Genomic DNA, 26,180 nt, shown 5'->3' on the forward strand with positions numbered 1-26,180 from the left:
ACTATAATATCAGCCCTTATGACATATCTTAATTCACCAATCAGATGCCAGAACCGCTCTCATCAATGGGAATAGTGAACCACAAAGCACACATTCAGGATTTAGTCTGAGGACAACTGGCAGACACAAATAAAAGCCATCTTTACTAATCCATCCAGTGACCCCTGTGAAGCAAAATGAGTACAAATAAGCTTCTTTTTTTGTTTCTCTTAAAGGGGCCCAGACTAAAAAACTGGGGAAAATGTATCCTTAGATGCCTTGTAGAAAATATATCAGATGTTTCTGCAAATATTTGAGTCTACTTTATATAGGCTTTTGCACAAAATGCACGGGGAAATTTATAATAAAACAACAACAACAAAAGCTTTGGGAAATTCTCCCCTGCAGAGATGGAAAAGTTCTGGTGAACAGAAAGGTGAAGACAAATGACGGGTCAAACCATTCCCTGCATTGCCGTCACCTTCCCGGCAACCAGAAGGGATGTGCTTTCTTAGAGGTGGAGCAGTGAGGCCCAGAGATGTTAAGTAACTTGCTTACGGTCACAGAACCAAGATCCAAATCCCTGAGTCCAATGAGTGAAGGGACTAGATGGGTAACATAGAATCCCATGGGCTGGATGAATGTGAGGGCAAGAAAATAACACAGAATCACCAATTTAAATGTGGTAGTTGCCCACCAGAACCATGCTGCACTCTTCCAGTAAGGCTCACTTTTTCTTGGAGCAGACCAATATGAGTGAAAGAAACCAAACCACGCGTTCAACCAAGAAAACAGAGGAAAGTTGATATTCCAAATAATGTAAAAATGGGTCGTGTGACCTAGACGAATAAACTGGGCCAGAGGTCCTGGGCTGGAGCTGCCCATTAAAATCACCTGAGAGGGTTCTTTGTTAATATGCCACTCACACACCACCCCCAGAGATTCAGATGTAATCGGTCTGGGTCAGGGCCCAGGCCACTGCTCACCTGGACCTTACCTAATATGTAGTCAGGGTTGAGAACCACCAATTGGGGGGGGGGGGGGCTGGCTCTTTTTCCCCTTTGCCTGTAAAGCAAAATATGCCTTGCAGATTTCTATTTCAGAGTCTCAAAGAATGATAGGACCTTTGCTCTTCTATAATCTGAGTAGCACTGGACAAATCATTTAACCTTCCTTGAGCCTGTTTTTCCATCTACCTAATAACCACAGTACACAGAGAATACACCTAATGCATCCTGGTTTGCCCAGTGCTGGGGCGTGGATGGGACCAGCATTTGATAAAATGCTTATTGGGTTTTTTTTTTTAAGATTTTATTTATTTATTTGAGAGAGAGAGAGCAGAGCAAGAGAAAGAGCACATGAACCGGGGGAGGGGCAGAGGGAGAGGGAGAAGCAGGCTCCCCGCTTAGCAGGACCCCGGGATCATGACCTGAGCTGAAGGCAGATGCTTAACCAACTGAGCCACCCAGGCGCCCCAAAATGTTTAGTGTTGAAGTGAGTGAACTGAGTAAATCCAATCTCCCCTCCAGCTCTGTCATTCCAGGACTACTCATTCATTCACTCAACGGACATTAATAGGAATTTATTATCCTCACGCAGGCACTGTTCCAAGGGCTTGATTTACCTGTGAGAAAATTAAGACCCCCGCCCTCATTGAGACTACAGCAAGAGGGAGACAGACTATAAACAGTGGACCCAATGAAAGAGTAAATCATAAAGTAAGTAGAAGATGACAAATGTCATGGAAGAATAAGCAAAATAATACTTTGCCCATGTATGCACGTTTGTATGTGTGCCTGTTTGCAAATCTTGGAATGACTGTTTCATTTCTGACTGTAATTCTGCTTCTCACATTTGTTAAATCTCATAATAGGTCAAGTTTACTCTTATCAATGCCCATTTATTAAGAATGAATGGACTACACTAGATTTTATGTCAGTAAATTTTCATAAACTTTTTTTTTAAACATCAGTTTTAGACCTGTGTTTCTTGTAAAGTTAGCTCTGGTTATTAAGACCAACAGTACTGCTGGGAACAACTAAAAAGCTGGACAGACACTGTTTGAAGCACTCTGAAGATACTGGGGAGGTGAGGGTAAGGGATGGCTAGCAAGGCTATGAAAAATTACAGGGAAAGATCTAAAACAAGAAAGGAACACAGCACTTGGGATAGCTTTTCCCTCCAGAAGTACCTGAATTTTCCAGAAAAGATTGTTAAAATGCTGAGAAATTGAGAAGAATGATGACAGTTTCACTGAATTAAGGCAACAAAAACTGGAGTTCAGGGCCTGCTAAGGATGGTGAGCCTGATTAATCCCCCTCATTTGGGGTTAGGACCCCAGTGGGTAACACCTTACCATTAAAAGTGAACCAGAGTTATAATGTGGTAGAAATAAACCCAATTATATCAGTAACTAAATACAGAACAACCAAATTTTCCTATTTAAAGACAAAGACCAGGGGTGCCTAGGTGGCTTAGCCAGTTAAGCCTCCAACTCTTGGTTTCAGGTCAGGTCACAATCTCAGGGTCATGATCTCAGGGTCTTGAGATTGAGCCCCATGTTGGGCTCTGCGCTCAGCAGGGAATCTGTTTGGGATTCTCTTTTTCCCTCTCCCGCTGCCCCTCCTCCCACCCCCCCCCACCCCCCGCCGTCTCTCTCTAAAATAAATAAATAAATCTTTTCCAAAAAAGACAAAGACCATCAAACTACATTAAAAAAAAAAAAAAAGCCCTGGGGTGCCTCAGTGACTCAGTCGGTTAAGCGTCTACCTTCGGCTCAGGTCATGATCCCAGAGTCCTGGGATCGAGCCCCACATTGGGCTCCTTGCTCAGTGGGGAGTCTGCTTCTTCCTCTGCCCCCACCCTGCTGGTGCTCTCTCTCCCTCTCTCTCTCAAATAAATAAATAAAATTCTTAAAAAATAAATAAAAATAAAAAATAAATTTTTTAAAAAAGCCCAACTATATGCTACTTACAAGATACCCACATTAAATGTAAGAATACAGAAAGACAGCAAGTAAAACTATTTTTAAAAAGATATATTATGCAAACATTAAAAAATGAAGAAGTTAAGCATTCATTCCTAGAAATTTTAAAAAAATACACTTCAATTAAACCCAAGGAAAATTGAAAAAATAAAAAGTAAAGATAACAGAAATTAATAAAACAGGTAAAAAAGAGAATTAATAAAATCTTGACAAAACTAATAAAATTAATAAACTGGCAAGACTATGAAAAATGAGAAAGCACAAATAACAAATAGCAACAACAGAAATGGAGCCATCACTACAGATCCAACAGATCCTTTAAAAATCACAGGAGGAGATTATGAATAATTTATGTCAATAAATTTGAAAATGTAGGTGATTTGGATAAATTACTAGAAAAATCCATCAATTTGATATTTATGTAGGCTTTATCTTAATTGATTTCAGGAATCAATAGGCACTTCAGTTGTTTCTAACTTTTGGCTATTATGAATAATGCTGCTATGAACATGGGTGTCCTCTTATCTGTTCCAGTTCCTTGCTTTTACTTCTTTGGGGTATATACTCAGAAGTAGAATTGCTGCATTACATAGTAATTTTCTGTTTAATTTTCTGTTTAATTGCCATATCATTACCAGATACACCATTTTACATTCCTACCAGCAAAGTACAAGGGCTATAATTTCTCTGACACCTGCTATTTTGGATTTCTTATAACAAAATGTGAATTGGGATCTCACTGTCGTTTTGATTTGCATTTTTCCTAATGACTAGTGATGTTGAGCACCTTTTCATGTGCTTATTAGCCATTTGGATATCTTCTTCGGAGAAATGTCTATTTAAATCCTTTGCCCATTTTTTCATTTGGTTGTTTGCTTTTTTGTCATTGAGTTTTAGGAGTTCTTTACATATTCTGAATATCAGTCTCTTTTCAGATATATGATCTGCAAATATTTCTCCTATTCCATGGGTTACCTTTTCACTTTGTTAATAGTATCCTTTGATGCACAAAGTTTTTAATTTTGATGAAGTCCAATTTACCTATTTTTTTCTTTTGTTTTCTATGCTTTTGGTGTCACATTTAAGAAATCACTGCCAAATCCAATGTCATGGAATTTTTCTTCTATGTTTTCTTCCAAGAATTTTATAGTCTTAGCTCTTACATTTATATCTGATTCAGTTTGAGTTAATTTTTCTGTATGCTGTAAGGTAAGGGTCCAACTTCATTTTTTTTTTTTTTACATACGGATATTCAGTTTTTCCAACACCATTCATTAAATCAATGTACTTTTGAACTAATTCCTAGTGTCAATTTGTCCTGGGCTCAAAACATGAAATATATTAAAGATCAGTGCCATAGTGGGAGTTCCAGTGGACTAGATTTATAAAGAATATAAGCATGCCTACGTTCTGCATGGAGCACTGGGTGTTATGCATAAACAATGAATCATGGAACACTACATCAAAAACTAATGATGTAATGTATGGTGATTAACATAACAATAAAAATTTTTTTAAAAAAAGAAGAATGTAAGCATGCCTAGTCAGTCTGATGGGCTTCCCCGTATGCTAAATCTCACAAAATAACTGAAAGCTGGGTAGTGGTAATCCTGCAAGTCTCCCAGTATACACACACACACACACACACACACACACACATAATTGTTTTTATTTGAACACAAAAGCGTCAAAATCTAAGCTAGTTAAGAGACTGTGGCTGGCACCAAAGCAAAAGAAAAACTACAGCATGCTGGTGAAGAGCACAGATTGGGTTTATAGCCCAGCTTCTCCACTTACTGTGTGACTTTGGGCAAGTTACTTAACCTTCCTGTACTTCATTTTCATCTTCTGTAAAATTGGAGTAAGGTATGGAGATGATGTCAATAATAACAGTACTTACTTTCTTTGTGTGGTTAAAAAAGGTGACATAAATTAGTATACATAAAGTGCTTAGAAGAGTGCCTGGCACACTCTAAATATTAGCTATATTACTGTAATAATTTTAAGATTACTATGTACATCTAGCAGACTGATTTCTCTTTCTTTAAAAAGTCAGCTTCTGGATTCTCCATAGTAACTTAAGACTGCCAAAGCATGGGTCAAATTCCTCATTTTCTTGTAATAAACTTTTTTAGTTTAAATAGTTTCATGTTTACAGAAAAGTTGTAAAAATAGTACAGAGGGTTCCCATATACTCTACGCCTTGTTTCCCTTATTAACATCTTACATTAGTATGGTACATTTGTCACAATTAATGAACCAATTTGACACATTATTATTGACTAAAGTCCATTCTTTATTTAAATTTCTTTGGTTTTTTCCTAATGTCCTTTTTCTGTTACAAGATCCCATATTACATGCAGCTATCATGGTTTCTCAGGTTCTTCTCGGCTATGACAGTTTGTTTCTCAGGGTTTCCTTGTTTTTAATGACTCTGACAGTTTTGAGGAGAACTGGTCAGGGATTTTGTAGACTGTCCCTCAATTAGAATTTGTCTGCTGTCCTTCTCATAATTACATGGGTTATGAGTTTGAGGAAGGAAAACCACAGGAGCAAAGTGCCAGTTTCCTCAGATCATGTCAAGGGTACATACTATTAATATGATTTATCCTTGTTGATGTTAACCCTGACCCACTGGTTAAAGTAGTATTTATCTGGTTTCTTTACTGTAAGCTTGTCTTTTATTCTCCCTTTGCACACTGTATTCTTTGGAAGGATATCACCATGCACACTCCACAGTTAAGGAGTGGGAGTTAGGCTTCCCTCCTTGAAGAAAAAGTATATCCACAAATTACTTGGGATTATTCTACACAGGTGAATTGTCTATTCTCCCCCATTGTTAATTGATTGGTTGATTTGAAGTCTTCATTTCTAGTCAGCTGTGTGACTTCCTCTCCTACAAAACAACCTCTCCATCCTAAAAAGTGGCCAAGCCAGAACCTTGGTCATCTGATTCCAAGTCTCATGTCTCCTACTATATCAATCACTGAACAGATTCCAATCCCTGGAATAGTCACCTTCACTTTAGAGAATGTTAACTGATGAGGGAACTTCAGCTGATTATCACCTGTGATCCTTTTATCAATTTATATGTCTGTAAAATCAAGATGAAAATGCATATCAGATAAACAATTCTGAACAACAGTTGAATGCCAGATATTAAGACACATATACATTTTCTAAAACTGTGCCATTGCGTGTACATGTGTGTGAGAGACAGAGACAAAGAAAGAGAGAAACAGATTATTTAGAGTCCTCCTAAAATGTATACTGGAATATTTTGCAACTACCTTAACCTGATATGCTCGCCAATATAAGATATCACCAATGAAAATGAGAAAAATAGATATCAATATAGGCAATGAAATTTATACACAGCCACCATAAGAAGTGCCCCACCAAGAAGTTCCAGTGAGATAGATCAATGGCTGCAAAGACGCAGACAGAGGAATTCATTTTTGGTGAAATTCCATTCAAATATGAATAGCCACTAAGAAAAAGGCAGTAGGGTATAATGGGAAACCGTTGACTTCATTCCCAATAGCTATTTTCCCTCATTTTAAGAATAGTATCCCAATTTCCTTAAGAAAAGACCTCCTTCCAATCTTGGTCCATGTGATTAACTGGGGCACATGACCCAGGCTTTTTGGCCAATCAGCAGAATCTAACCCCTTAGCCACAGTGATAGGTTTAGAGAGGAACACATGACCCAAGTCAGTCCAATGAGAGCTAATCTCGGGACTTTTCAGAACAACTAAAGAATAGAGGCTTTCTGTTCCCTTAACGTTGCTGATATTATGGATGGTGTGCACCTGGAGCTGTCGGGGTCACTATCTGGAACTTCAGAATAAAGCCAATACAGAGGAAAGAGTACTAATTAATACAGACAGTGTGGAAAAACCTTGATCTGGCCTGGTCTTCAAACCTCTCTGGTCCTCATTTTTCTCATCCATAAGATGGGGAAATTAGACACCACTTAATCCCTCAAGTCCTTATAGGAGTGCTCAATGTATTTACATTTAAATAACTATATTTCTACTTGAAAACCCAAACAATTCATTGTATGTCTGGTCTGGGTTACAAACTTAGAAGCTTCTCGAGTGAAATCTGAAACTGTCCTCCATGCTCAGAGGGCAGGGAGAGACTGAAGAAAGAGGCAGACTACTCCAGATGGTGGGTAGCAGGATTAATTTGTAAGGGAACTTACATACAAGTCTTGTCTTGGGTTACAAGCAACAGAAAACTCAATTCAAATAGCTTATGCAAGAAGGAAGTTTGTACATTCATATGACTGAAAAGTAGAGGCACCGCAGGGTCAGGGGGCTCAACTGATGTCACCTGGGCCATGAGTCCCTCCTCTTCTCAGTCCCACTTTCCTCTGTGTTGAGGGGATTGGACAGCCACAAGACAAGCGGATCACTGCACCCACCCACCAAATCTTACAAGTTTATACAGAGGCTTTACTTGGGTTCAGTCACTGTCCGGGTGGTCTCAACAACACCTTACTCTCTCAAGGCTGCATCCTTGAAAATGGTTCCCACCGTGGGAACGGTGGGCATGATGTAGATCCCAAGGATGGGGAGGGAATGAGGAGCCTCTGATTGCCGAGATTCAGCTTATCAGTCAACTCTCAGTCACATCCTCTTGATTATCTCCTCCAAAACCATTTTATTGGTTGCTCGGAAATTGCCAGTGGAATAGTGAGTTCCCTAGATTGTTAGCCTTGCATTGATAAGCAAAAAAGGCCAACTCCTCCCCGCTCCCAGTTTTCTACAAAAAAAGTACTTTTGTGTCAGGCTTTGAGTAGGACAGGCCTGGAAGACGTGGGAACAGAGGGACTGGTGGTAAGGGACTAGATCTTAGGATTCAATTGTTTTATGAGCTCCTCTGGGTCACAAACTCTCCAGAGTTGCCAGAACTGCCAGCTCCCTGAAGGTGGCTTGTTTTTATTTGTTTTGTATTGGGGTAAGGGGGGTTCTGAGCCTACAAAACATCCCCTTCCCGCTCCTTTCTCAATTGCACTGACCAAATCCCAATCCCTGAGTACCTAAACCAGGTTCAGGTTGTAGGAATCCAGTTGCCTGGTGATGGCTGCTAAGCAACAAGGGATCGCCAGGCCAGCTGCCCTGCCTTGGCTCATCATTGAATGTAGCGGATCCCTCCCCACAGCCCACTTGAACTCATTTACACTGAATTCATTCAAACTAGCAATGTAAGTGCTCTATATAAACCCACATGAACTAGTTCCTTAACAAACACGTTAGCTCAGATGGTATTATAACCCACAATGACTATTGGTGAGGCTTTGTTTCTCCTTGTGACATCCTGAATGTGCCCGATGGGTGCCAGGGCCTAGGAGAGGGTATCTGAAGGTCACCCAACCAGATGTTAAAGCTCTTTCTCAAGTTCCAACCAGCCATGAATGACCTGAATGGCCCTACACAATATTTTCCAACTTTCTGGCCTCAGTTTCCTTCTCAGTGAAATGAGGCAATTGGACCAATGACATCTAGGGCCACTTACTCATTGTGGCTCAAGTGACCTGGCAAGCTATTTCTCCCAAAGGAGCTCAGCAGACAACAGGAACGAGAATGAGGCATGAATCACTGGATTGAAGGGGCAGTGCTCAGGCTGAGCCAGAGAACAGAGCTCTCCACTGACAGGCCCTCCTGAGAGGGGGCCACAGGAGGCTGGGCTCTTCCACGGAATCACCACGGAGTTGGGCAAGCAGAGGCTCACAGGGAATTAGGGCCACAGACCAGGCCAGGAATGAACACCCTGGCTGCTGTGTGCCCAGGCAGGGACAGTAACAAGAAGACATGAGTCTGGCCTGTGAGTAGAGGCTGCAAGTAACCATCTCAGGGAGGAACCTGGGGCTCAGGTAGTATAAGAAGATAACACAAATGGAAATCCATTTGGAAGTTCCTCAAAAAGTTAAAGAGAGAATTGCCATATGACCCAGCAATTCTATCCCTTGTAATATACCCCAAAGATTTGAAAACAGGTACTTAAACAATTACTCACATAGGCATCTTCATAGCAGCATCAGTCACACTAGCCAAAATCTAACCCAAATATCTATCAACTGATGAATGACTAAATAAATGTCATTTGTATGGGGTGCCTGGGTGGCTCAGTCAGTTAAGCATCTGCTTTCAGCTCAGGTCATGATCTCAGGGTCCTGGGATTGAGCCCCACCTTGGGCTCCCTGCTCAGCAGGGAGTCTGCTTCTCCCTCTGCCCCTCCCCGCCCCGCTCCGCCCCTGCTCTGCTCTCTCTCTCTAATAAATGAACAAATCTTAAAAAAAAAAAAAAAAGGAAAAAAGAAATATCAAGAATAGGTAAATTCATAGAGACAGAATGCAGATTGGTGGTTGCCAGCCACTGGGGGGAGGGAAGAATGGGGAACAACCATTTAATAAGTATAGCATTTCCTTTTGGGATGATAAAAATATTTTCAAACTAGACAGAGATGTTGATTGCACAACATTATGGATGTACTAAATGCCACTGAATTGTGTACCTTAAAATGGTTACTTTTATATTATGTGAATCTACCTCAATAAAAAATTTTTCAAGATAACACAGATCCCATGGATATACCTGGGATGGTATATAATTCAGGCCATCTGGGATTATGAGAAACTATGGCATATTTCAAGACTTTCTGTCTCTCTACTGTAATACACACAACATCCATTGTTGTTCCTCTCTATGCATTAAGTTTCTTCCCAATGCACTGTGGTCAGAGCCCTAAGAACAGAATGCTAGAACCCTCCAGTAAGATGCGCTTCTTTCCAGGTTTCTGATTTGGAGTTTATGTCAAGAGGCAAGCACCCTTCATTTGGAGGACCCATGAAGGAAGGGGTCTGTTGGTGAGCTCTGACAAGAATAAAGACTCTCCATTCTGGGAAAGAAGACCCACCTTTACTGAGGAGGCTGTTTTTAAGGGAATCACAAACATACACTAGTAGGAAAGTGGGCTCTCAACTTTCCCTAAATTCCCACAGGCTCTGCTTGAAAAAAACACTTCTAAGCATACAAAACATCTTTAAAGACCCTTGCAGGTAAGGGAAGCAAGGGAAACCTCACATAAAATCCAATTGTGATGTTTAAAAAGGGTCAGCATCATTTTTAGCACCATTTTTAACACTATTAAGGTCAAACATAATAATAACAATTGTTTTCCTTAGGAAACAATAAAAAAAGAGTGCTTCCGTTTCAGTCAGTATAGCCCCCAAGCCCCACCTCACCCCCTGTCCTACCCTCCCTTTGTAAAAGACAAAAATAACAACATTAAATGTACTTCTCTCCAGCTGAGAGTTTATTTTAGGCCTCACAGAAATGCTAATATTAGTTCTCATTTCTCTGTATCTCTTATTATTTTCTCATTATGAGGCTTTTCTATAGAAATAAAATAATTCCCTTTTGCACAACCAAAAACACCAATGGCCAATTTTAAAGAGTGAAAATGAAGGTAAAGGACCATGAACATCCCTGGTCAGGAGAAATGAAGTTGTTCTCAGGGGGGAAATGTGAAAAACATGATATGGAGATTAAAGCAGAAGGGAAATTTGCATTTTGCTGAATATTAAGATGAGCCTTTTTCTGCCCAAGCATAGATGAACAACACTTTTTGAAATCAGACCATTACACCATCAAGAACTTTTAAGAAATACTCTATTATCCAATAATGCCATTAAAATTAACTTGGTAATTTTAACAAAATACTAAGGAACCCATGCCAATTATTAAAGGAAAAATGTGCTGAGTAGTTATTAAAAAAAAAAAAAAAAAAAGAGGGCACCTGGGTGGCTCAGTTGGTTAAGCGACTGCCTTTGGCTCAGGTCATGATCCTGGAGTCCCAGGATCAAGTCCCTCATCGGGCTCCCTGCTCAGCAGGGAGTCTGCGTCTCCCTCTGACCCTCCCCCCTCTCATGCTCTCTCTCTATCTCATTCTCTCTCAAATAAATAAATAAAATCTTTAAAAAAAGTAAAAAATAAATAAAAAAGAAGAAGAAGAAGAAGGATCTTAATAAAATTGTTGCAGTGTTTCAGACTCAAAAAAAAAGTCAAGATAAATTACAAGTGTTTAAATATGATTTAGAAAATCCATGCCAACCCTTCTTAAAATAAGCATAAACTGGGGCTATATTTAATTGTAGATTCTAAAAAGACAATAGGATCAGTCCTATCAATATAAATCTAGGCCAAAATGGAATTCTTCAAAAGCAAACTCCTGGCTCAAATCAAGTAACTCTCAAAATATTGCATTATGTAATACTATGTAAAGCATAGTATTGGTATCAAACATTAGAGCTCTAATTAAAATTAATCAGCCACCCCATTGATGAGTTTGGCTAAATAAGAACCAAAAATTATAAGCTTCTAAAGAGCAAAACACTGAGCGTCAGCAGAACCAAAAGAAAAATAATAAACAGGGAAAAAAATATTTAAACAGAAAGGACAAAAGGTTAATTTCCTTCAATAACAAAGAGCTATTGCAAATCAGTAGGGGGATAAAAAGACAACCCAAAAGAAAATTAGGCAAAAATAAGAACAAGCAATTCATAAGAAATGTTCTCTCTCATTTGTAATTTTCATTTGTAATTTTTAAAATGCAAAGAGAACCAATGAGATGCCATATTTTATCAGTTAACACACAAAAATAAAAGAAAAATAGGAAAACCAGTAATGACAAAAATGTAGGTAAACAGGCATTCTCATATGCTGTTAGTAAATATACAAAACTGTCCAACCTTTTTGGATGGCAATTTAGCAATATTAGAATATTTAATATATGTATCTATATATACACATATACGTCATTGTGTGTATAGCTACTGCAACATTATAACTGAAAAAATGGAAACAATGTACATCAGTAAAGACTAAAACATAGTCATACAACCACACAAAGGAGTACGATTCAGCCATCAAAAAGGATGAGTTTGCTTTCTGTTTTAAGACATAGTAAGATGTTCAAAATAGATGAAGAAAATGTTACAGAACAGTATGCATGGGATGCTTTTATTTTTATCTAAAATAGCTGCATGTATATTATGAGTATTTAGCTTCATATATGCTTATATGTACAGAGAGGAAAATGTAAAACTACACACCAAAATGTAAACAATGATTAGTGCAGAAGTATGAGATTAGTAGAAGGGGTGTAAAGAGGGTAAGAAAAGTTTACCAATGGGCTCTTTTCACTACAGGTTCACAGATTTTTTTTTTTTTTTAAAGATTTTATTTATTTATTTGAGAGAGAGAGAATGAGAGAGAGAGAACACATGAGAGGGGATAGGGTCAGAGGACGAAGCAGACTCCCTGCCGAGCAGGGAGCCCGATGCGGGACTCGATCCAGGGACTCCAGGATCATGACCTGAGCTGAAGGCAGTCGCTTAACCAACTGAGGCACCCAGGCGCCTCGGTTCACAGATTTTTTTAATGCCCTAACATAGTTTGACAGTTGTTCTTAAAAGGGCCCATGAAGATGTAAAACTATGAGCTAAATTAATATTTTAAATGCAAGTTAATAAAAATTTGCCTTATTTAATTGTTTTGCAAGAATTTAAAGTGCCATTGATGTACTCTTCAGAAAATATCTGGGAACTGGAGTACGGATTAGTAAAGCCTTTGAGGTGAGGTTGCCAGATTTAGCAAATTAAAAATATAGACTCCCAGTTAAATTTGATATCAGAAAAACAATGTGTAATATTTGGGGGTCAGGGAAAACAAATTTAAAAGACTCACACAACCTGATTTCAAGACTTACTATAAAACTACAGTAATCAAGACAATGTAGAATTGGCAAAAGGATAGATATATAAAGTCAGTGGAATAGAATAGAGTCTAGAAGTAGACCCACATATTATGGTCAAATGACTTTTAACAAAGCTGCCAAGATAATTCAGTGGAGATAGTCTTGTCAACAAATGTTTCGGGGAACTAACTGGATATCCATATGCCAAAAGTGAATAAAAATTACCTATACATTGCACCACATACAAATATTACCTCAAAGTATATCAGAGACTCAAATGTAAACTTCAAACAATACAATTCTGGAAGTAAACAGGAGGAAATTTTCGTGACCTTAGATCAAACAAAGATTTCTTAGGACACAAAAAAGCACAAACCACCAAAAGAAAAAAAAATAATAAATGAGACTTCAGCAATACTTAAAAACTGCCCTTTGAAAGACACTGTTAAGAAAATGAAAAGACAAGGGGCCCCTGGTGACTCAGTCAGTTGAGCATCTGACTCTTGGTTTCAGCTCAGGTCATGATGTCATGGGTCATGATCTCATGGGTTGGGAGATGGCCTCAGGCTCAGTGCCCAGCGGGAAGTCTCCTCGGGGATTCCCTCCCTCTGCCCTCCCCCTCATTCGCACTCGCTCTCTCACTAAAATAAATAAATCTTAAAAAAAAAAAAAAGTAAATGAAAAGACAAGCCACAGATTAGGAGAAAATATTTGCCAGTCATATATCAAATCAAGGATTTGCACCCAAAATATAGAAAGAACTCTCACAATTCATTTGAACAGACACTTCATCAAAGAAGACATATGCATAGCAACTAGTATATTTTTAAAAATATTATTTTTTTAGTCATTAGGAAAATGCAAATTAAAACCACCATGTAATAACACTGCACACCTATTAAAGCAGCTAAAATCTAAATCACCCACAAAACCACGAACTGATAAGGATGCAAGCGACTGAAACTCTCATTTGCTGCTGATGGGAATGCACAATGGTATCGCCATCCTGGAAAGCAGTTTGCCAGCTTCTGATAAAGTTGAACTTGCACTTACATGACCCAGCAATCCCACTCCTGAGTATTTATTCAAGGAAATGAAAATCGTACGTCCACTTAAAGACCTCCACGTGAACGTTTCTGGCAGCTTTATGCACAACCACCAAAAACTGGAAACAATCCAAATGCCATCCATTGGTGAGAGAAAAACCCGCAGTATATCCATGCAATGGAATACTAGTCGGGAAGAGAAAAGAGACAAACTCTGGATACACACAACCACACGGATCAATCTCAAAAGCATCATGTTAAGTAGAAGCAGCACACAGGTTGTGTGATTTTATCGATATGATATTATGGAAAAGGCAAAAGTATAAGGACAGAAATCAAACCAACAGTGGCCAAGGGCAGAGGCCAGGGATAGAGTTTACTACAAAGTGGGGCAAGGAAATGTATGGGGGGTGATGAGCCGTTCCTTTTCTTGATTATGGTGGTAGTTACAACAACTGTACGGCAAAAGTCATAGAACCGAATGCTTAAAAAGGTGAATTTCACTTTATGTAAGTTATAAGTCAATGAAAAAAAAATGTCTGGAAATCCTCTGTATGAGGAACAATGGGGAGGTCAGTTTGCAGTTAGAGGTTTTGGTTTTCTTTGCATGGTTCCTATATAAATCTTCCCTTTCTAAGGTAATATATTGAGGACATATTTAACACTTCGCTTCTTCTAATACATTCCATGTTGCCTAAAAATTAAGCATGTGATTTTTCCTTAAATAACGTATTCCCGAATTCTGACCTTGAATGTGGGAGACTGGCCGTCCCCCTCCCTGGGCTGTCCTTCCACTGGCAGATATCAGCCCATTTACTATAGACTCTGGTTCTGATTTCCTGTGAAAAACAGAACTAGGTCTTTTTCATCTCTTGTGATTACTTCCACCACAGAATGCCTTCCATAAAGGAGTTTTAATTTGCCTCTGAAACCCAGGAGTCATTATGAATGTTTCTTTAAATTAACTACAAGCAGCAGATAAGTGCCAACACTGAAATTCTGAAGGACGTGCTGGCTTTCAGGAACTGCTAGCAAAGATAGCAGACATGTTTCTCTTCTCAAAAGCCTTTTCTTTCAAATACACTGATTTCATTTCTCCAATCCTTGCTCTTTTTCAAAAGCCTTCTGCCTTTTTTCTCTCTTTAAGAAAGAAAGACCTTAACATTGTACAAACCCAAAGCATCCTTACAGAAACTAAAATTGCCTGACCTGGAAGCTCTAGCCCTTCTTCCTCTCCCAGTCCCCTCGGGCACTCACGTTCAAAGTCATAAACATGGAACAGTGTGGGACAAGTACAGTACAGTAATAATAAAACACTGTACTCGAAGCCACAGTGCCAGGGCCCACATCCCCCACTGTCACTGTGCCGTAGGACACCCACCCCACCCCCAGGTAGGTTTCCTTAGCCATGAACTGGACAATTGTGTCCACTTCTATAAAAATAATTTGTATGGTCAGAGGGCCCACTCTGTGCTGGGACTTCCCAAGCTACTCCCCTTAACCCTTACAACCACCCTCTTTATGAGTGAGGAATCAGGGTTAAGAACCTAATAAGCTTGGCACTGGGCAGGGATTCTAAACCTCGAAATTCCCACTGCAAGCCCTGACAGCTAGCATTTCCTTTCCCTACTGCCTCCCTGGAAACAGACTGTAACCACCGTGTCCAAACACATTCAGCCAAGGCCTGATGGGCAATGAAAAGTTAAATTCTGTCTAGGACGACTTCTGAGATGAAAGCAGTTCCAAGACAAGGGCTCTGTTTATCTGTCCGTGTGTCTCCCACGGCTCCCCGCCATGGAACCTGGCTCTGGACACCCCTCAAGGAGAAGGGACCAGGAGGAAGAGAAAAGGGGGAGCAAGGGGGACCAGGCTTTAGCTAAGTCAAATAAATGAAAACAGAAAGGTAAACTCTTTCCACCAACATTTACGGAAACATTCAGCGAGCTTCTTCCTTTGTCAAGGGCCAGATCAGTATCTTCAGCCTTGGGGGCCATACTGATCGGTCACAATGACTCAGCTTTGTCCCTGGAGCTCCGAAGCAGTCACAGACAATACTTAAATGCATGGGTGTGGCTGTGGCCAATAAAACCTTATTGATGGGCACTGAAATTTCAATTTCCTATAATTTCACACATCACAAAATATTATTCTCTCTTTGATTTTTTCCCCCGAACCATTTAAAAATGTTAAAACTGGACACCTGGGTGGCTGAGTTGGTTGTGCTTGACTCTTGATTTTGGCTCCGGTCACGATCTCAGGGTTGTGGGATTCTCTCTCTCCCTCTGCCCCTCTCCCACCTCTCACGCTCTCTCTAAATAAATAAATAATAACACTAAAAATGCTAAAACCGTTCTTAGCTCTTGGCATGGAGGGGAGGGAGAGACACGACGCAGGCTGTCCTTTGCCCTCCAAGGTATTATGAAAATAAAGCTTTATTAGAAGGATTAAAAGCCAGTGCTACTGCAAAGGATTTACTGAAAACCATGGTGTGCTGCCCAGAACAGACCTGGCACCAGGGAAGCTATTAAACGGGCTAAATCTGTCTTCCTATACCTTCCCTCTCCTAAACAGTACCCCTTCCCACGCGCCTAGATCCCCCCATGGTGCCCAGTGCCCTCGTGGTGCCCAAAGCTACACCCCACTGAAGCCAGTTGTGTATTCAACGATATTTATGGGGCACTTACTATGTGGGGCCCCTGCACTGGGGGCCTGTCTGCTGTCTGGGTGCCCGTCCCAGTCCTGGGTCCTGCTCTGCCCTCACTCACCCTGGAGAGCAGAGAGGAGCGATTCAGAGACACCACTCCCCTTGAAGACAACTATCTAAGACTCACATCATGAATGTTGACTGAAGATGGGTTAGTGTTCAAATAAAACAATGAATGATTCCATGAAAGCCTAGGCCATGAGCGCATGCTCCATTTACATTGTTCTCTGTTCTTGGCTGCCACTTGGTAAGTGGAGTACAGAGGAGGAACCAACAGAAGTGAATGCTGTGGGGAGTCAGCCCCAGGATCCAAGTCTTCTAGCATCTGATCTGTCACAACCAAAGAAATGAATCTCTACTGGTGGAATTTGGGTCTCATTGGAAGTCAGGTAAGAAAGGATTTTTTTTTTTTTTTTTGTCCAAGGGAAAGGGCTTTCTAGGCCCCCCACTTTTGTAAAGAAAGGTATAAAATAAATAAGATTCCTATTATAGGTGTGCGCAGCAGCTACCTTTTTATTGGGTGTCTCCCAGGCTAGTCACTGAGCTAGATACGTTTCCAAGCTACAATAGCCTGCAAGGCTGGCCTCAGGATCCCATTTTCACAGATGAGAAAACCAAACCACAGGACAATGAATTCCTTATCCAACGCACTCAGAGCTGGATTCCAATGCACGCTGGACTCTTTCCACCCATCCGGCTCCTTCGTGGAGACTTCAGGTCCACTTTGAGATGCAAACCTCTGCCATTTGAGGAGGCTGTGGGCCAGGAATGTCAGCCCCTTCAAAACTAGACACTCTTCTGGTGAGAATGACCAAGAGCAGGTGTGACTGATTTGTTTTCTCTGCCACATGCTAGTTCCGTGCTGGGCAGGCGGTGGGCGCTGCAGGGCCACAACGGGGGTCTAGCGGGGGCTTCTCAATCCTGGTCATACAGTAGAATTACCTGGACAGCATTTAAAGAAATCACCAGCGCCCAGGCCCCACCCCAGACCAATTCAGTCAGAATCTGGGGACAAGGGGACAGCAGGACAGAGGCACTCATCTTTGTAAAAGCTCCCAGGTGATTCTTCCCAGCCGTCAGGGCTGGGCAGCAGTTGTAGGTGAGGGGAGTGTCAGGAACGGAGGAAGGGATAAATCTAAAGAAATTCTGTCCACAAAACTTTGCTGTGTTATTGGATTTTCTCCTTGAGGGACAAGATTCTGTAGTCCCTGCGGCTGGGTTAAGCAGCTCGGACCACAGCTGCCTACTTGAATCTCTAAGGAGATCTAAAAATACAGCTCGGGCATTCTGCTTTCTGACTCAAATACCCTTCAGCTGCAGATAGGTTTTCTTTCTTGTTTGATGCTTGTGAAATGTGGACACAAACAAAACCATTTTGGATGGTACCCTGTCACACGAGACGCTTAAGCAAAGAAGCTAACGACAGAATGCATTTTTGTCAGGTGGCCAAGCTGAGAAAAGTGATGTTTCCTAAGAATGCACTAGATAAACAAAATAAGAAAATCACTTCAATTTAACAACACCAAGAAAAGCAACTGTTTCTTTCTTTTACTAAAATTGTTATAGGATTTTAACAAGCTTTTCTCATTCATTTCAAAGGAAAATGAAGTCACTGGGAATTTTCTGAGAAATTATTCATTTATTTCAGAATAAAAAAGAACTACACATTTATCAAAATTTTAATACAACAAATTGTTCCTTTTTTATACTTCTGTTGTAGCATAACTCATCCTAGTGGAGAGAAAAAGGTGAGTCTGTTCGTTGAAGAAAGACCATCTCAGACAGGAATAAAATGGCATAATCATATTCTATACGGAAATTTTATAGTCCTTTTCTTGGTATACCTTGTATTTGTGCAACTTTTACTTTTTTAAAAAATGTTTTAAAACTCCCATGCTTCTTTCTACTTAATGATAAAACTTTACTGTATTCCCATTTGGTGAATTTCATCTTTTCTATGAAGAAAATAAGGCAAATATATTTGTCCATTTTAGAGATATGAACACTGAGGTTCAAGGATGTTTAATCACTCTCCCAAGGTCACAAAAAGTTGACAGAAGAACCAGAGAAAGAAGCAGTCTCTTGATACTTCAGGTAATACTGGACGTTTTGCACACGTCACCATGTGAGTTTGTGAGTAAATGTGTGCATGAGTTTGTGTGTGTGTGTGTGTGTGTGTGTGTGAGCTTCTGTGTGCATATGTGTGCAAAAAGTCCACTGGACTGATGCTGTGCAAAGAACTAGAATTCTTTTTTGTTGTTTGTTAGCTACCTTCCATCAAAAATGGATTCAATCAGGGGCACCTGGGCAGCGCAGTCGGTTAAGCATCCAACTCTTGATTTCAGCTCAGGTCCGTGATCTCAGGGTGGTGAGATGTAAGCCCTGCTTTGGGCTCCAGCACTCAGCGCAGAGTCTGCTTGAGATTCTCTCCCCCTCTCCCTCTGCCCCTCCCCACCACTCTCTAAATAAATAAATAAATAAAATCTTTTTTAAAAATGGATTCATCAGAAGCAGAACCATTGTTTCAAGTTAGCATGTTTAATCAGAAGAGAGGATTATAGAATCAGCTTAGCGAGTAAAATTAACTTACATAAAAAGTAGTTACACAAGCACCCCTTTTTGCTCCAAGTGCAGAAATTGACACATTGTCATTATAATCCCAAAGGATAAGATTCCTAGGGAACATGAGATGAAAAAAACAGGTATCTGACAGCTTGAATATCTGGCAAAGGATTATTTCATTACCACAAGAAAGTTTTACAAGTAAAATAACACAAATTAAAATAATTTAAATAATCGATACTTTGGCCCAAGAGAAGAGAGGAAAAGAAAAAGTGGCTCAGCAGCTGCCGCCTCTGATACCTGCCTGATTTCCCAAATGAACCCGAAAGGCAAGAAGAGCAGCCTCCATATTTCTGAAGTTGGGAGTCTTTTTTCAAACCCACCAGAAATATTTGTATTTCTTTTATTTAGTGCCCATTTGCTTGTCATCGGAAAAAGAACTTCAGCTAGGACCCAGAATTCTAACCCTGAGGTGAAAGCCCTGCTTGGGGGATGGCATAAGGAGAATTTGCTGTGTCTTTGTCATTCCTGCGGCCCTTTGCCCCAGCTAAGCAGAGCCGTTCAAGCTCCTTGTTTTAGAGCAAAACCAGACTCAGAAATCATTTCATCTCCTTTTTACTGATAACACTCAAAGAGGTTATAGCCCTTGCTTAAGGTCACACAGTGAATAAAGACAGGGCCAGGGCTGGACTTTAAACTCTACAGCTCCGCATCAAACCAGCTACTGGGTTCAAATGCCAGTTCTACCACTGATTGGTCGTGTGACCTTGGGCCAGTCATTTAACTTTTCTGCACTTCATCTATATAACAAGGACGGTTGCTGCACCCAGCTCATCAGACACTGTGAAGACTGGTGAATTATTTTGGTAAAGCCCCCAAAACAGTGCTGGTGCATGACAAGTGCTTGATCATCACCACCACCATCATCATCCTCACCACCATTAACACCACCACCACCACCACCACCATCATCATTTCTCTGTAGGGTGGTTTCCATATACATTTTAGAATCCATTGAACCCTCGTGATTTATTCCTGTTTAAGTATGATAGAGGACTTAAAAAAAATGTATTTTAAGTGTTGTATGATTTTCAGGGCAATCAAAATGTTAGATCTGAGATTAGTCATTCAGTCAAAATGAGTTTCAATTTCTACATTTGACAAAAGATGACACTTGTTCTAGCTACCTCATACAATTAGGTAATGAGCATATGAAATGTGTACAAAGGTGAAAAAAGAAAGAAAAGAGGTGGAATTTATGGAGGAACCACGGGTGCTCAGTGATTTACAACACTTAATTAATTTAATCCTCCCAAAAACCCTGTTGTGGATATCCCACAGACAGGATGGTCAGCCACTCAAAATTTGGTTTGAATGTCAAGACTGAAAATGCCACACACACACCAGCAGGGGATGAACAGGTTTCTTGCTCACATAATGGGGGTCTCTGGGGAGATCAGGCAGCTCCCAAATAGATCCCCGGTGGCTTAAAACAGAAGGGAAAGGAACCGGCCTGGGGGCGTGGACAGGGAGCTGCAGGCGGGGGCGGAGCCAGTAGCGCATGGGCGGGGCTTACGGGGTTGGAACCCCGCCCCAACACCCAGGCTTTCGGATCAGTTTGCCCGGATGTGGAGCAGAAGGCAAGAGGGAGAGGTGAGACTGAAAAGCTGTCAACGGTCACACATCAAAAACCCAAATCAGACCCTTTATTACAAACCCTATGAGGTAGATCTCGTTCTCAAAGATGAGGAAACTGAGGCTCGGTCAGTTTAGATCACCTGTCAGAGCAGGTTTTAACTGTGGCAGCTCAACCTCAAAATCGCACATCCTGCCTCCACACCAGTTAGTTCCCAGAGCCTGTGAGTGCCTGTCACCGGGCGTCACCAGAAGTCAGTCAGCCGACCACAGAAAAGCTGAAAACAGCCTAAATCCATTTTAATCCTAACGAGTGGCTTATGAGTTTCTTAATTTTCTCGAAAAAAGAAAGAAAAGGAAAGAGAAGACAAGACAAGAGAGGAAAGAGAAGAAATAGAAGAAAGAAAAGAAACAAAACTTCCGAGTTAGGTTCTATTGTTTCCATTGCTAACATTATTGTCTTTGCGATGGGGGGAGGGGTGACACTCTGTTTAAAGGCTTCTCTTCACATACAGGTAAAATTCCATCTCCAATGTATCCAGTGAGCCTTAGGTTCTATTTCAGTAAGCACCCGTCTGCAATGGCCAACATCCATTCCCCTTATCTGTAACTGAGTGTGTGTAAGGGGTTTTTTTCCCCCTCTGTTTATCTTCTCTATTGAGATTGCCTTCCTTTCCCCCCCATAGAAAACGAGAGTCTCGAGTACAACTGCAAGATCATACAAGATTAAACTGAAATTATCAGGATTCAATTTTTTAGGGGTTATAAGGCTCTGAATCATCTCAGTTAAGTTCTTCTGGGTAACCAAGCCAGATCGGGTTCCAAATTTGCTAAGCTTTCCTGTTAGAATTAGACTTATTTCAGCTCCCTCTCCAACGGGGAGCTCAGAACACCCAGTATTGCTTCTCCTCAGGTGGGCAGCACTCCACAGCTAACACTGCTGGAATGGGAGCTAGACAAGAAACCTAAATCTGTTTTGAACCAGTTGGTTCTGCAATATTTAGGTTTTAGTTTGTGAGTCTTTTCTGGATGAATTTCATTACATATCAAGCCTACTACTTAGGACAAAAAAATATTTATGTTTCTCTGTTAGTCATCTAGGAAACACTACTGAGGTATTTCCGTTTCTTGAAGATTCCTTATAATTTTTGAGTCACACACACACACAAAAATCTCAGAGTTGGTTTAAATTCCCAATGTCCAGCTTTTCTTTCCCTTTACTTAAACTGAAGTACACACTAACCTACCTTCTTCTGTCCATCCCTACTATACTCTGAATCTGAACCAACTATTTCTTTCCAGGATGGAATTCAGACATGTAAATATAACAGCAGTTCGACAGAAGCCTTCAGGCAACTCATTTCTTCAGGAAAAGTCATACACATCATCAATCAATGGGGGAAATTAGTAAGCAAGATTTTGTCCTAATGGTTAGAGAGCCTCCAACAGCAAATTCCCCAAACAGTCATCATGCCCCAAATCCACCCGGATGGTCATATCACACACACTCATCATCATCATCATCATCATCATCCCCTTTGAGGAAATTAAAGCTTACTGGAACCAGTTAACAAAGAAGGGCACAATATTGAAAAGACAGATTCAGGTTGGTAATTTGCTACTAAAGAAAACAAAATTCTAGGAAATAGCAAACATTCTGGCTGTCAAGGTCAAGCTTCTCAATCCCTTTTAGCTCTATTAAAAAAAAATATTAAAGCTTAGCTCATCTCATGTCGTATGTGGCCTTTCTTCCCCTACAGAAAGAAGAGTCCATTTGGGCATTCTCTAAGTAACTCTTGGAGCATTTTATAAAATGTTTATGAAACAAACTCCTCCACTCCAAATGCATGAAAGAAAGCATCTGACCCCAGATATGTTTCACATTCACCTGGTTTAACTGAATAATTCCAGAGAAGTTCATTATTTGCCCCTGCCCTAAAACAGAGACTTGGGGCTTTTCTACCCGCACACACGCCGCTACCGACTCGCCTGTTTGAAAATGTTGATGTTACTAGGTTAATACGTTTCACTGAGCTTTAGCATACTTCTAATCCAGCCTCTTTTATTATGTTCTGCCAAATTCTCTTGTAAATCCCAAATCCACGCGCGGCCGCTGGCCATCTCCCATCCCTCGCGCCGCCCCACGCTTCCTCGAAGCTTCCCAGTGCCCTGCTCACGCCCTGAATGCCCGTCCCAAGCGTGCGCCTCGAGGAGCGGCCAGCCCGGAGCGAGACACACCGAGCCCCACGCACAACGTCCCCTCGAACATCTCTGACTGTTGCAACACCCCCTCCTAAGCCCAGAAAGGGCCGGCCGCAGGGCGCGGAAAGGCAGCTGCCCTCCCGGCCTCCAGCTGCCAGATCAGAGCCTTCAAGGCAGGAGGAAAGGAAAGAAAGTGTCCGACCACCTGGCACGGAGCCCGCCATCACCCGATTCCCCTACCGCGCACTCTCGACACACGCAGGGGCCAGCGGGACTGGGAGCAGGGGCTGCTTGGACACTGAACACCTCGCCCGGGACGCTCGGAGCTGGCTCCCCTGAGCTGCCCCGGGGAGCACCGAGACCCCGCTCTAGCGGAGTGTGGCTTGGCCCGGGCCAGGAGGGGCGCGCCACTTGCGGGCCCGTGGTCGTGCCAGGAGTAACGGGGTTAGGGTGGCTGCCAGGCCCTGGAGCGGCGCGCCCCGAGAGCCCCGGGCTGGCACGGCAGGAGAACTGGGGTGGGTAGGGAAGAGGCACTTGCTAGGTCGGCCAGGGGTTCGCACCCACGCGGGCCAGGAGGCCAGATTCATCCCCTCCCCGAAGAAGGAGAAGCTGGTATCAAGCGTGCTGGAGCCCCGCGCCGGGCAGCGCGCAGCGTCGGGCGGAGAGAAGCTGCTGGTCCTGGGCCGGCGCCCCGCCCCACGCCCGCCGGCTCCACTCACCTGGCAGTTGGCGCCGGAGACCCCGGCGGGGCAGGTGCAGCTGTAGTCGGGCTCGCCGGCAGGAGCCGGGGACTGCGGGCCGGGCGCGGGGCGCGGGGTGCACACGCCCCCGTTCCGGCAGGGCTGCGCGGCGCACGGCCCGGGCGCGGGCAGGGGCGCGGCGGGCACCGGGCTGGCCAGGCAGCCGCCGCGGAACCCCGCGCCGAGCAGCAGGAGCAGCAGGGCCGACGTGGGCAGCAGTTGCGCACCGGGCGCCGGGGCGCAGCGGGGCGGCATGGCCGACCGAGTGGGCGCGGGAGCGGGAGCCGGAGCTGGGGTGCGGCGGCGGCGGCGGCGGCGGTGGCGGCGGGAGCGGCGGCGGTGGCGGCGAGGGCTGCTCGGCTGGGCCGGGCGCCTCCTGCAGCAGCTGGGATCCGCGGTTCCCGGGGCAACGGAGGGCGGGGCCTGAGGGGCGGGGCAAACGGGGGCGGGGCTCCGGGCGGGCGCGGGCGGCAGAGGAAAGGGGCGTGGGGACCCTTCCCCCGCGGAGAGTTGGGACGGGAGGAGCGCAAAGGTCGCCCCGGGCCCACCGGCCTGAGGGGTGCGGTCAGAGTCGCGGGTGTGTCCAAAAGAACCCCGAGGGGCAGCGGCGGCGGCGCGGGCCCGGCGGGGAGCTAGGCGGTGCTCGGGAAGGAGAGGGGGGTGAAGGGGTCAACGCCGGCGAGGGGAGGAGGGCGGGGCGGCTCCGGCTCGCAGCAGTGGCCCGCGGCCTCTTGGCGCAGAATCGGTGGGACCGCTGCGGGGCCCGGCCTTACCTCATTCCCCCGGCTACTCCTCCCCCTCCCACAGCACTCCGCTGGCACACACAGCCCGCCCCGCGCCGCCACCGAACCCCGGAGTCCCGACACCCGTTCCTCCACGGGGCTTGCTGGGAAAGGCCCTGGCGTGGGCCCTGCCAGCCCCGGACCCTTGTCCTTGGTGCTGACCGAGGAGTCGCCTTTCTCTCGGGCTCTTTCCCGAGGGCGGAGCCGGCCGTGCCACACAGAAACGTCTGACTGTGGCGTGTGAGAGCTGGAAGAGACCTCAGGATCAGTGTCCAACCCTGTCGTTGAGCCGACGAGGAAACTGAGGCCCAGACAGGCTGGACTGGAACCCAGTGGGTCACTTGACTCCCGGCCCAGAACGCTGTCAGTCTTCTGCAAGAGCAGTTCAGAAGCACAGGTTCGCAAAGGCCCTGGCCGGATTTACTATGGTGCTCTGTGTACAAGGAACATCCACCGTGACCTACTTGGGGAAAGGGAACTTTTCTAAACGTCCCGGTTAGGCTGGCTCATGCTTTGACAGCCGAGGAGGTCAATTTCCGTTGCATAAACGCAACCGGCTTTGTCTCCACCACCCGACCTTTCACAACCTCTAGGTATAGACTCCCAGGTACTTGTTAACCTTCTTTTTAAGGTGGCCTCATGAGAAAAGAAAATGTGACTCTCGTGGATTGACAGTTGGGCAAATTTTTTTTTTTTTTTTAGGGCTCACAAAAATAGTTTTGTAAAAGCTGGGCAAATAAGAAAGTAGAGAATCCACATGAACCCATACAGGGAGGTGCCCCAGATGAGCAACCAGAAGCTGCTAAAAGTGTCCAGTGAACATAGGCAAACTGAAGAGCCTCTCCCAGTCCTGCACAGGGAGGAGCAAATGTCAGGCTTTTGTGCTTAGGAAGATGCCTAAAATTCATGTGGTCATTGCAGGAAATGGTTGAAACCCAGATGCAGCTGCATACAGCAGGGAGAATTCAGACCTCCAAGTGGATCAAACAGTTACTACATATTCTCTCACACCCGCAGTCTTTTATCTGAGTCTTCTTTAAAAAAAAAAAAAATCTTAATTTTATGCCACGCCAGCACCCTCTGCTGGTACTAGTCTCACCATTCAGGTGTTTATTCCACTTTCTGTGCCCCCAGATTATGTATTCTTTCCTGAAACTAACTTCTCTTACCTTAAATCCTGAAAAAAAAAATGCACTGGTGCTGCTCACTCCCTTCCATCAACACACACACTCAAATGAAGTGTAAGGACGTTTGTAAGCTAATTAAAAATCACACCTTGGTTTCCTATACTTTTACCTAAGCAACCTCTTTGTGTGTGAATTTTGTATCATTTTGAAATATGGAAGAAAAAAAAACTAACACTGGTTTTATTTTCTGGATGCTGATTCCTGAATTTTCTAGATAATGCTTAGGTTTTGTAAAAGTATTCTGTCTTTAAAAAGGTTATTACGGCAGAGACAATATAAGACCATTTCATTTTTCTCCAAACTGAAAAGAAAGACTAAATCTCCCAGCCCCCTTGCTGATAGGTGGAGCCATGTGATTGGTTTTGGACAATAGAACATAATGCTTTGTGCTCTGGCCCCAAAACATCCACACACTAAATACCATATAAGTGTTTAATATTATTATTGCTGTTATCATTCTTGAAAAAGTGGGTCTTTTCTTTGGCTTTGAAGGCTGATTTGGTACTTGTTTGACAGTTTCCAACCATCTACAAGACCCCCAAATACCAAACTACAAAGTCCAACTAATATATTACCTTGCCTTATTAACAGA

The 26,180-nt window shown here is 43.0% G+C and overlaps 1 protein-coding gene across 1 annotated transcript in view; it reads right to left on the bottom strand.

Annotated features, from left to right (window-relative positions):
- DNER (delta/notch like EGF repeat containing) overlaps positions 1-23,902 on the bottom strand; it is a 299,112-nt gene extending 275,210 nt beyond the window's left edge. Inside the window, exon 1 of the mRNA XM_036071529.2 lies at positions 23,599-23,902. Coding sequence (XP_035927422.1) covers positions 23,599-23,874 — 276 coding nt within the window. The 5' untranslated portion in view covers positions 23,875-23,902. The remainder of the gene's footprint in view (positions 1-23,598) is intronic.
- Positions 23,903-26,180: the final 2,278 nt, after the last annotated feature.

The sequence above is a fragment of the Halichoerus grypus genome, chromosome 4, assembly GCF_964656455.1.
Source record: "Halichoerus grypus chromosome 4, mHalGry1.hap1.1, whole genome shotgun sequence".
Taxonomy (NCBI): domain Eukaryota; kingdom Metazoa; phylum Chordata; class Mammalia; order Carnivora; family Phocidae; genus Halichoerus; species Halichoerus grypus.